Source organism: Talpa occidentalis, unplaced genomic scaffold, assembly GCF_014898055.3.
Source record: "Talpa occidentalis isolate TD23 unplaced genomic scaffold, MPIMG_talOcc4v2.1 talOcc4.5, whole genome shotgun sequence".
In the NCBI taxonomy this organism is placed as follows: domain Eukaryota; kingdom Metazoa; phylum Chordata; class Mammalia; order Eulipotyphla; family Talpidae; genus Talpa; species Talpa occidentalis.
The window spans coordinates 68,830,303-68,841,411 of NW_023604861.1; the positions used below are offsets into that span (position 1 = coordinate 68,830,303).

General features: G+C 43.0%; 1 protein-coding gene across 2 annotated transcripts in view; it reads left to right on the top strand.

Moving 5' to 3' along the window:
• SPTBN1 (spectrin beta, non-erythrocytic 1) overlaps positions 1-10,769 on the top strand; it is a 148,275-nt gene extending 137,506 nt beyond the window's left edge. The window contains exons 30-35 of one of the 2 annotated variants that reach the window (XM_054701455.1): positions 554-663; positions 1,286-1,349; positions 5,655-5,893; positions 6,733-6,906; positions 8,677-8,719; positions 9,463-10,769. In XM_054701455.1, coding sequence (XP_054557430.1) covers positions 554-663; positions 1,286-1,349; positions 5,655-5,893; positions 6,733-6,906; positions 8,677-8,719; positions 9,463-9,681 — 849 coding nt within the window. In that variant the 3' untranslated portion in view covers positions 9,682-10,769. The other variant, XM_037527414.2, reaches the window with a different exon arrangement.
• Positions 10,770-11,109: the final 340 nt, after the last annotated feature.

The window sequence follows — 11,109 nt, forward strand, 5'->3', positions numbered from 1 at the left end:
ATAAAAATGTTATTTCTGATTTCTGCAATTCTGGGGATTTAGAATAAATATGCATATTTTTATATTAAAATGGAATGTTTTTGGTGTGTGCATACCAGTTATGAAATGACTTAGTTTCAATTAGATATTCTGTGGCATTTCTTTTGTGTCGTTTGGGTTTTGACTGAATTCCTACAATAATGCAAGCAGCCGTCTTGGACCTGCATGGATTCATGCTCAGGTCCTTTATTCATAAGCCAAGTTGAGAGCTGCTCAGAGTAGTTCATTTAGAAATTAAACTCCCGTATCCTTGAGGCATACAAATAACTCAAAGGACTTCTGCCAGAAACAGACCTACTTTACCACTCTGACCTCTGTTACATATAGTTTCAGATGGTAGCTGCAATTCCTACAGTGCTAATGTCCTCTGCTTAGGAAGTCAGCACCTCTAGTTTCCATTGTGATCAAGTGTAGAAAATTCAGAAAGGCGGATTTTCTGGATTCTTCTTGAATCCTTTCCTAAAAGAGGCAGTGTTGGGGGCTGTGTCCACCCTCACCATGTCTTCCCCTTCAGTTGGAGTTACTGGAAGTGCGCAGACAGCAAGAGGAAGAGGAGAGGAAGAGGCGGCCGCCTTCTCCTGAGCCGAGCACGAAGGTTTCTGAGGAGGCCGAGTCCCAGCAGTGGTGAGTCTGGTCTTGGGCAGCAAGGGAGGCTTAGGGAGCCGGCTGTGCTAGGCCTGAACACTCGCCTGTCCTGTCCACTGCTTCTGTAGGATATTTAGATTGGGCATAGTCACCCCTGGATTATGAGAACCCTACTTGTCCATAGTCACATGACTGGGTGGCCACTGGTGGGCACTGTCAACAGCATGTTGTCTGTGCATGCACGTGCGTGCACGCTCGCTCACTCACTCAGTCCCCACATGATGAAATGGAATGAGTGAACCATTCTGATTTTAGTCCAGTGAATGTGTCATGGTGCTTTGTGAAAGGTCTGTCTTTCTGACAGATTCTCTTTCTGAAAGGCTAATTATTTTGCTGTGGGTAAGAGGTTCATTACAGTCCCTGATGCTGGTTTTGCGTGGAGGGGCATGTCCATAGTCTTAGAGTTTCTTTGAAACACTTGGAAAGCTTTAGGAAAGAAATTACACTGTGTAGAAAGGAGGTTGCATTGGTTTTTCTTACAGAGAACCTGTAGTAAAACTGACTCTTCTCCCCACCCCCTTACTCTTTTTCTCCTTTTCCTTTTCCTCCCTTGCTCTCTTCCTTCCCTCCCCCTCTTGTTCTCTTCTCCTTTCCCTAACAGGGATACTTCCAAAGGAGAGCAAGTTTCCCAGAACGGCTTGCCGGCTGAACAGGGATCTCCACGGGTTAGTTACCGCTCTCAAACCTACCAAAACTACAAAAACTTTAATAGCAGACGGACAGCCAGTGACCAGCCTTGGTCTGGACTGTGAAGTTCACTGCCATTTGTCAAGAACCATTCTTTCCAAATCCTGTTGGTTTGACCTTTTGGCTTCCACTTTACCCACAGTGTTAAAATTTTACTGAATTCATAGCCGCCCTTGGTTTCATATTTGTTTGCATTTAATTCATGTGTATTTAAGTCTTTTAACTGATGGATGCTCAGTTGCCTTAAGGCAACATACTTACTTTTTTGTTTATTTATTGTGAGCTTTTTACTTTATTAAGATTTTACAGCGAAAGCCTTACATGAGTAATTGAAATTAAATGAGATTACAGCAAAGTGAAGAAGAAAACTAGAATCCAACAGGTATGACACATCCAGTTATACTAACAGGGTGCAATATTGCCCTAGATGTAGCTCCTTTTACAGATGTTATTAACCTGCAATAGTTTACTATTAACTAGGAAGACTGGGTTGTAAGGAAGGAAACTTACAGACTTTCGGTACTAAGACTATAACCTGAAGTCAGCTGTATAAACATTCCATGGACGATGCATTTATTTGTTGAAAAATGACAGGGGGAAGAAAGGAAGCTGGATCAACTTGGGAAAGCTCAGATTATTACTTTTTACAAAGCCATTTGTCTCTCTTTTTTTTTTTCCCTGCCAAGTCCGGAGAATTCTAGGCCTACTCCATGCACCAGAAAATGCAGCCAGCTTCAGTAGTTAAGTGCATGCTGACTCTGCCACACCTTTGTCTCAGTCACTGCCAGGACAGGGGACGGGGCAGGGGCTGGCAGTACTCAGCATGTTCCGGAAGCCTGCCTACTAGACTTCAAGGCTTCTCCATGCACTTGATGACTTCAGGGTATCAAACTTTTTCAATTTTTCAAATGTGGAACAAAAGCCATTCTGGTCCACCCTGATTACTTGAACAAGGCTGTGGTGGACCACCCATAGGAGCAGCGGCACACTTTCTGGCTTCAGAATTCATTCTAGTGTCTCTGTCGACAGAGACACTAGATACACTCTGGTACATCTTGTAGGGACCTTCTGATTTGTTTTTCACTTTCTTCAGTCTTTTTGTGGAGTCTTCTAATAAGGAGTCTTCCAGGATGGTATTTATCAGACCACCAGCATGGACTAAAATTATTTTTTAACAGAAATCCTGTTCTTTAGGATAAAAGCTAATAGGTGACTTCCTGCTACTAATAAAGACAAAACAAAATCAAATCCATATTTAGTCAAAACCTTGTGAGACATTCACTTGCTCATTTGCCATATTTAAATGTTAGTGGAATCAGAAACCTGTTTTGATATGTGTTCTCCATGAGTTAAGTCTAATTTGTCTTTTCATTTCATGATGCATGTCTTTTTTTTTTCTTTTGTCAGGATAACATCATATAGCATCTTGTTTGTTTTTCCTTATTTCTATGTACATATCTATCTACCTGTGACTGTAGATGGGTATATAGATAGATGCCAAGCTTCTTATGTTCTGGGGGTAGTGTGCACCATTATTGGGTCTCTGCCTGAAAACACACCCAAATCCATTTTAGGAATTAACACAGTTTCATCTGTGGTCTTTAGGGAGCCCTCGTGTGTTTCTGGCTCTGAATTACATTATGTATGTCATTGATCTATATGTATATATATGATGTTTCCATATATATGTTTAAAGTTTGTACCATCAACACTACTAGTATCCAATTTTATGCTTTTTTTTGTTTTCAGAAGACCAAAAAAAAAAAAACCCCACATAAGCACACAGCGAAGGAGTGCTATGTTTCTGGCGTTTGTTCCCATGCCTATTTTTATCTAGATTTTTAGATAAAACAGATTGCCAGAACAGATTTTTAATTACAATTGGATTGTATAGAAGAAAATCTTTTTATTACTTTGAGTTATGGTGCAGAGACTCAAGTTAATGAACTTGAAAATAGTGTTGCTTCATGCACTTAGAAAACCAATCAGGTGTTTCTTGTGCTGCTACTTGTCACGTTGCACTTATGTTCACCTCCTGATTTAAATCTCAGGTGCATCCAGCCACTAAAGCACTCCAGACTAATTGCTCTAGAGAGGCAACAAAGGGCGGGGAGGGGGCTGTATTCACATGTACCCACTGTTTGGTCATAGCACTGTGATTTGCTTTTGATGTTTGTCTCTAGTAGTGTGCTGTCTGTTGGCATGCTTACAGCATATGTCCATTAAAATTCATTTTTATTCCTTTTATTTTCCTTGTTTTCTTGGTTAGTGATTCATTTGCATAAACATTAATTATCTCTGCATACTGGTTTGGAGTTTTCTCTTTCCTTCTAACTCCAAAGAAAAAAATTTTTGCTGCAGAATTTTTCTCAAAGAGACTTCCCTGCCTTCACTTACCTTTGAAGTACAATAAATTTTAGCCAATTTGGTAAACATTTCTCTACCCTTGGCAATACTGTCACTAGCAGTTTTCAAGTCACACCTGCCTGCAGCACTAATTTTTTCTTAACCTGGTTTCTATACAACACTAACTCCATGTCTCCCTGAAGTCATGCCTGGCACAGGCTTTACAGACCAAACTTGTATTTCCTCCCCACTGGAAGTTTCCTGTAAATCACACACTAGAACAGATTTGTCAACTTAAAAATCCATTCATTTTCTTTTGACTCTGGGTTTTGTTTTCTGGTAATATCCCTTCCTGCACCTCTTCTTTAAAAGTTAAAGGAAAGAGAAATATGTAATAACCTATCACTAATAAGTGCCTGTGAAGAGGCAGTCACTTGCAAGGCCAGGATGATCACACCCCCTGCCCCTCACTCCCATGTATTTCTGCCCTCAGAATCCATTCTCCACATCTCTGTGTGGGTAAAGCACCCTTCAATTGATGGCCTCTAGTTTCACCCTAAAACCCAAAGCTAATGGTAATGGTTTGGATGGACATAATGTAAACTTGTGACCCAGCCACTTGGATAAGATGTAAATGAGAGCTCCATTTCCTGAGAGTTGACAGATCTGGGTGTCCAGCAGTGGTGGCCAGTCTATTGTTTTTCCTGTCAAGGTTGTTGCTGCTAATTTGGTGTCATTTTGGTTCTGGGCAGCAGTGGTGGGGGATGTATCTAATGAGCGTACCATTGACACCTCCATGTTTGTCCGTGTATGAGGGGTGTAGGTTGTCTGTAATCCACTAAAGTGTCAGCCAACACCCAGCTTTAGTAACTTGCTAATCTCACCCCCTGGGTATATCAGCCAGGGGCTGCTACAGTTAATGGTACTCAGTTGAAGGCACACAGACTGAAAGCGATATTGAATGGAGACCCTACTGCATTTCCAAAGCCGAAAAGCCATGAGGGTTTCCATTTTAAATGAGCTTGGGAAGGAACAGCTCCCGAAGACGTCTCCATCCTGAAGGGTCAGAGCCGCTGGAAGCCTGGCTGTCTGGGCTTTCTCGTCTCAGTGCAGCAAGGCACCGTGATCAACCAACACGTGATGGGGAAGGCCCTGGTTCTGTCTTTGTTTGGGGGTAAATAGCCGTGTGGTGTTGAGTGACTGTGATTGGCTTTTCTAGCTCCTTTAACACAAACTACAACCCACTCACGATACAACTTCGGCAGATGTGGTTAAATTGATGTTTGTTGACTTGCCTCATTTCCTTCCAGCTCTTAAGTTCCAAAGTCTAACTGGGATGGTAGATGTGAAATGCATGATTGTCGTCCTAATTTCTGCATGTGTTTATGACAATGTGTTGAGGGGTGGGGGAGGAGAGCCAGAGAGCATTTTCAGAAACCAAAGGTCTTTCCTTTGTCTTACTATGGGGGAATGCTGTGTAGTTCTGATAGAGTTGTCTATCAATCTGTTTGTGAATGCCCTTTCGCTTCAACTTCCAGCCCTTCTGGTGGCGTCCTTTGGTTGTAAGGTGGCTGCTGTATAACGTCCACTCTCATATTTAATATGTGTGATTGTGACTGTTGTCCTTTTGTTTTAAAGTAACTGTAAGGAAATAATCTGAGCTACATTAGAGAAAATGGATTGATCAGAGGAGTAGAGTGCAGTAAAACTCATACTGGCATTTCGCTTTTCTCATTCCCCATAAACGGGCTGGTATTAATCCGTTCCCACCTTCTAATGTCCTTGGTGCCCAGCTGGCTTTGTGGGATGTGCAATGGTTTTACTGTACTGCCTCGATCTGTGCCAGGCATTTATACACAGCCACGTGTGCAAGTCAGAGCGTATGTGAGCCCCCGCAGCTCACACGCTTGGCTGAATGGCCTCTCCACTGTCCCTAGATGGTCGAAACGGTGGACACAAGTGAAATGGTCAACGGTGCTGCAGAACAGCGGACAAGTTCAAAGGAGTCCAGTCCCATCCCTTCCCCCACCTCTGATCGAAAAGCCAAGACTGCCCTCCCAGCCCAGAGTGCCGCCACCTTACCAGCCAGGACTCAGGAAACGCCTTCAGCCCAGATGGAAGGCTTCCTGAATCGGAAGCACGAGTGGGAGGCTCACAATAAGAAAGCTTCAAGCAGGTAACAGCAGCAAGGCTGGGCAGTCAGCTATAGGGCGGCCTGGTAAAGGTCAAGGTGCACCCTTGGTGAGTTGAAAGGGGTGGGTACGCTCACATGATTGATTGGTGTGTGGCTGCCTGGGCATCTGGGTGTTCTGGGTTTTCATCATGGGAACTGGGAGCAGAGTGCTTTATAGAGTTTGAACTGGATGGGAGTCATGAATAGGGGCCTTAGTATTTTAATCTGAGAAGGAATACTGCTAAATGGAGCTTGAGGAGTCTTAAAGTGAAATTTCATTGTTTCTCTTACTTGCATTTTTTTAAGCTATTCCCCATTTCCTAAGCCTTAACTCCATTTCAGTCTTAATGTTCCCCAATCTCCCAAATACCCTACTTTTATTACCTCTCTGGATGAGGAGAGGTCCCCTTGTCAAGCTTCCAAGCTACATTAAGAATGCAGCTGAGGTTGGAAGAGCTCTTCATGCTTAATGACAGACATGTTTCAAAAAGGAGCCAGCACCCCATTACCACGACAGGACTCTATAACACAGAGTACCAAACATCAATAAAAATCTTTTCCATCAGAGCCAAGAGTACCTTTATTTACTTCATGGAAGAGAACAGTTTTCCCACAAAATTAGAGAAGTAGCTCCACAAAACTAGCCAGCACAGAAGCATGAATCCTGTCCCAGGAGTCCACAGAGGAATTTTGGTCCATTGTTTAGTTTTAGCAGAATGGAGGAAAGGCTATTAACAAGGGAGTGGTTATACCAAGTTATATGATGGTGATTTTCATATTAATCAAATTCTTAATTCTTTGAGAGTGATAGAGAATCTTGATGATCCTGTTTTCACTCTCAGGTCCTGGCACAATGTTTATTGTGTCATAAACAACCAAGAAATGGGTTTCTACAAAGATGCAAAGACTGCTGCTTCTGGAATTCCCTACCACAGCGAGGTACCTGTCAGTTTGAAAGAAGCCATCTGTGAAGTGGCTCTTGATTACAAAAAGAAGAAACATGTGTTCAAGCTAAGGTAAGAATTGTTTTGCTTTGTGGTTGACTGTGCATGTGTGTTTATCTTTTACTCTGGGTTTGGTTTTCTTAGATAAATACCAGCATTGGTTGATTTCTTTGCCATTAAAAAAAAAATAACCTATAGGGCCTCCCTGGTGGCCTAGGGGTTAAGTCTCAGCACTGTTAGCGCAACAGCCTGAAGTCGATCCCCAGCTAGGGAGCTGACCCACCTATGGTGTGGCAGACCTCTCCTGTCTCACCCACTGCTCCCCTCAGCAGTGTATTTCAGTAAATCTTCCTGTTCTGCACTCCACCCTGTCTGATGAATCTTTCCCCCTGCCACCTCAGGCCTACACCCCAGTTCTTCTATGCAAAAATAAATAAAAATCTTTTTAAAAATTAAAAAATAATAATTAAAAAATCCCCAATAAAGTGACAAACTGGTATCATATGCATCTTGGTTAGGATTTTGGGCTCCTCAATCACTGGTTTTCTGGTTAGTGGCGCAGCTGAACATTGAAAAAAAGTATCTTCCTGTTTATAACCTGGCAGTTACTGTTCCCTAAGACAAAGTGAGCAGTTCCCATTTCACAACTAAAAGATAGCTTGAGAAAGGGGCTTTCTCATCTTTTCAGATAATCCAGACCCAGGAGCTGCTGTTCTTTGTTGATGAGTTAACTAGAGATAGGTCAAGTGAGTCATCCTGAAGCCAGAGGGAGACAAACAGGAAGTACGTGTGAGGACCCAGCACATTGCACCCCTGACTCACCCAGCAGATGTTCCTGCTGCCTCTGCAACCATTTAGTCCCAGAAGTCTCTATACTGCAGGACACATACACCTTCTCCCGGGGGCTCTAAGTTCTGCTTGTACTTGGAAATGGACAAAATAACGATTTTATCTTTGAAAAATATAAAAAGAAAATATATTAGTGGTTAGGCTGTCACTTAATTAATACTTACTTGGGGATCTGGAAAGCTTTGGGTCTTCAGTTACATGTATGTATCTTGCCAGTTGGACCAGGTCAACCTCTATGGATGAGAGTTCCACATGGTGAGCTTTATTGAGTTCTGTTGACAAGCACTATAGGCAGGCTTTCTGGGACTTGGAATACACTCTATTCCATTAAGGCAGGCGCAGACAGCCTGGCTCCCACTTTATACTCACATGATACAGCTTCAGAGAGTTGGTATTGGCAGAAGGCACTTACCTCTTCCATACCAGCATCACCTCCTTCCTCTGGAGGGAATCACTGTTCCTCTGGAGGGAATAAGTGAGCCATCCAACTCATTGACCTCGGTGTCATGGCAGTGGCCTCACAAGGGCAGTTTCTGTCATCCTAGGACATCTTTTCTGTAGGTATATTCAGAAACTGGTATTTGTAAATATGGGAGATACAAGCAAGCTATGCAGCAAAATTTCAGAAAGGTTCGTAATTTTTGAAGAGCTTTCTCTTGAATTCAATCTAGAGCAGTGATCATACATCCAAGTGGTCCTTGCTACAGCACAGCCACATGTTTGGCATGTTTGGGACTTCTTGGTTCTTCCAGGGCATTGAAACCCCAAGTGCCTGTCTTGATTATATTGGCCCTACCACATGGTTTCTTGATATCCAAGAAGCCGTTGCTGGGCCCGTGTGGAGTGCCTTTGGGGTGATGATGCATGCATAGCTCTGATGGGTGTTTCTCCTATGACTCCCCTGGCCTGCTTGTGTCCCACATAGGATATAGGAGTTGGGGGAATCTTTCTTCTTAAGTTAAATTGTGACTGACTTTCTCCTTCATACTGCAGGTTAAGTGATGGTAATGAGTACCTTTTCCAAGCCAAAGACGATGTAAGTCTCTAAGATTAATTTCTATCAAATATTTAGTTTGTAAGTATTTGTGGCATGATAGCTTATTAACAGCTTCTGTGTTTAAATAGTGATCACTGATGGCTTCTGTGATCTGTCTCCACAGTCACTGACACTGGAAGGTGTCTGGTTCTTTCATGTCTTTGAGAGGCAGTAAATTTGTCATCTTGCCATCTCCTTACGCTGGCGAAAGAGAGAATGCAGGGTCCCTTCAATCTGTGAAGGAATACTTGCCCACTCCCTCCAAGTGGATGAGGCAGCATAGCAAGATAGTCCCAGCACCAGAGCCTCCCTACTATACCCCAATGCCTTTAACCAACCATCTCATAGTTGTGCTCCACCTTGAGGGAGAGAGTGGGGAGACCGATGAAAAAAACACCTATGCTTTGAAATTGAAAAGCAGCTCCCGATAAATGTTTTGTGTCAATTATATATATAAGCGTACCTATTAAAAGAAAAAGTAGACGCAACCTCTATAGTGGGCCCGGCAACCAGACTTCCAGCTCTTGCAAGTTATAGGACTGTCAGGTTTTAAATTCTGTTGGAGTTGAACTGTACTCACTGTACTCAACAGGGAATAGCGTGCCCCTGAGTTAGGGGTCTCTGTTAGCCAGACATGCTGTTTCCAAGACATTGGGCCAGTGGAAGCAGGATGGTCATGCAGGTGGGGTGAGGCATCTGTGCCATCCTCAGCTGAGTCTCACCTTGCCTCCTCCTTTGTTCAGGAGGAAATGAACACATGGATCCAGGCCATCTCCTCCGCCATCTCCTCCGATAAACACGAGGTGTCCGCCAGTACCCAGAGCACGCCAGCATCTAGCCGGGCACAGACCTTGCCCACCAGCGTCGTCACCATCACCAGCGAGTCCAGTCCCGGCAAGCGGGAGAAGGACAAAGAGAAAGACAAAGAGAAGCGGTTCAGCCTTTTTGGCAAAAAGAAATGAGCTCCTTTCCTTCATCTCCTGCCCTTCTCTTACCTTTTCAGTGAAATTCCAGCATGCAAGCTCAGAACCAACACATTACTCTCTGTGCCTAATGTTCCTCAATGTGGTTGATTTTTTTTTTTTAATTTATAGAGCATTTCCGGGGGGTGGGGGGGAAACACCTAAACACTTTATCTCCAAGTTACAAAAGTCTGAGGTGCAGAGGGAGGACCAGATTTTTTAATGAATTATATAGATTAGATCTCAATATTTACTGTTCCTCAATTTTGTGAGGCTGTGTTGGAAATAACCCGCCTCTAGTGCTGTTGGTATGCAAGGCAGCGGTGCTTAAACAATATTTCCTGTGCTCACCAGAGAAACAACGTACCAAGTTCCTGACACCGTTCTCTTCCATTTACCCCAGTGGTTACCCTGAGTCCTGACTATAGAAGTGCCCGTGGTGGGTCTAATCTTGATTAAGCAGACCGCGTGCTAAGATCTCGCTGCAGCCATAGTGCAGCTCCCTGTAAACTCTACAGACCAAACCATTTGTATCAGGCATCACTTACTAACACACGACATGCGGCTTTTCTGCATCAACTGCGACGACGGTTCAGAATGTCGGTATACAAGGAGTAGGAAACTGATACTGTTTTAAATAATCTGTAATTTCAATTTTTTTTTTTGCTGAAATACATTATATTGTATGTTTGAGATAATTCTAGTACAAAGTATAATAAAGTTAGATGTATAATAAACCCTTTAAATCATTGGTAAGTGTACAAGTGGAACTGAAGCATTTACTGGACAAAGTAATGTTACTCTAATGGTTACTTGCTCGTGCGTTGCCACACTGTGTTATAATTTGCTTCATTACCTTGCTATTTGATACATAGTGTGCATTTCTGTCACTGTAATGATTGTAATGACAAATTTTCATCTTACTGCACAATCAAAATGGCATTGATAGGAATGAACTTGAGACTGGGCCTGAGCAGGGAGGTGGTCAACTGTCGCCCAGGCCTGGTGCTCAGTTGTATGACCCGTACCTCTCAACTTTTGCCCTATCTGTTAAATATATGCTATGTCATTAAATGCTTTTAAATCTAGCACGGTGGGTAATTGTTTTTCCTCTGCTGTGTGCATACCATGTAGGGAAATTGCAAGGCAAGACAGAGCAGACGGGAAACATGTGACAGTCCATCTGGGTTCTTGTTTTGCATTCTTGTGTGAGTATGGTGTATCAGCTTTGAAAACTGCAGCAAACAGATAATCTAGGTGGTTTTGCAATTACACAGGTAGATTTTTTTTTTCTTTTTTTTTAATGAAAACGTTGCCAGAATGCTTACTAAACCCGAGCTCTGGGCAGGGATTGACAAACTTGTTCTGTGAAGGGCTGGAGTTAGTGATTAGATAGCTGTCCCTGAGGCCCTCCTGGAACCACTGGCT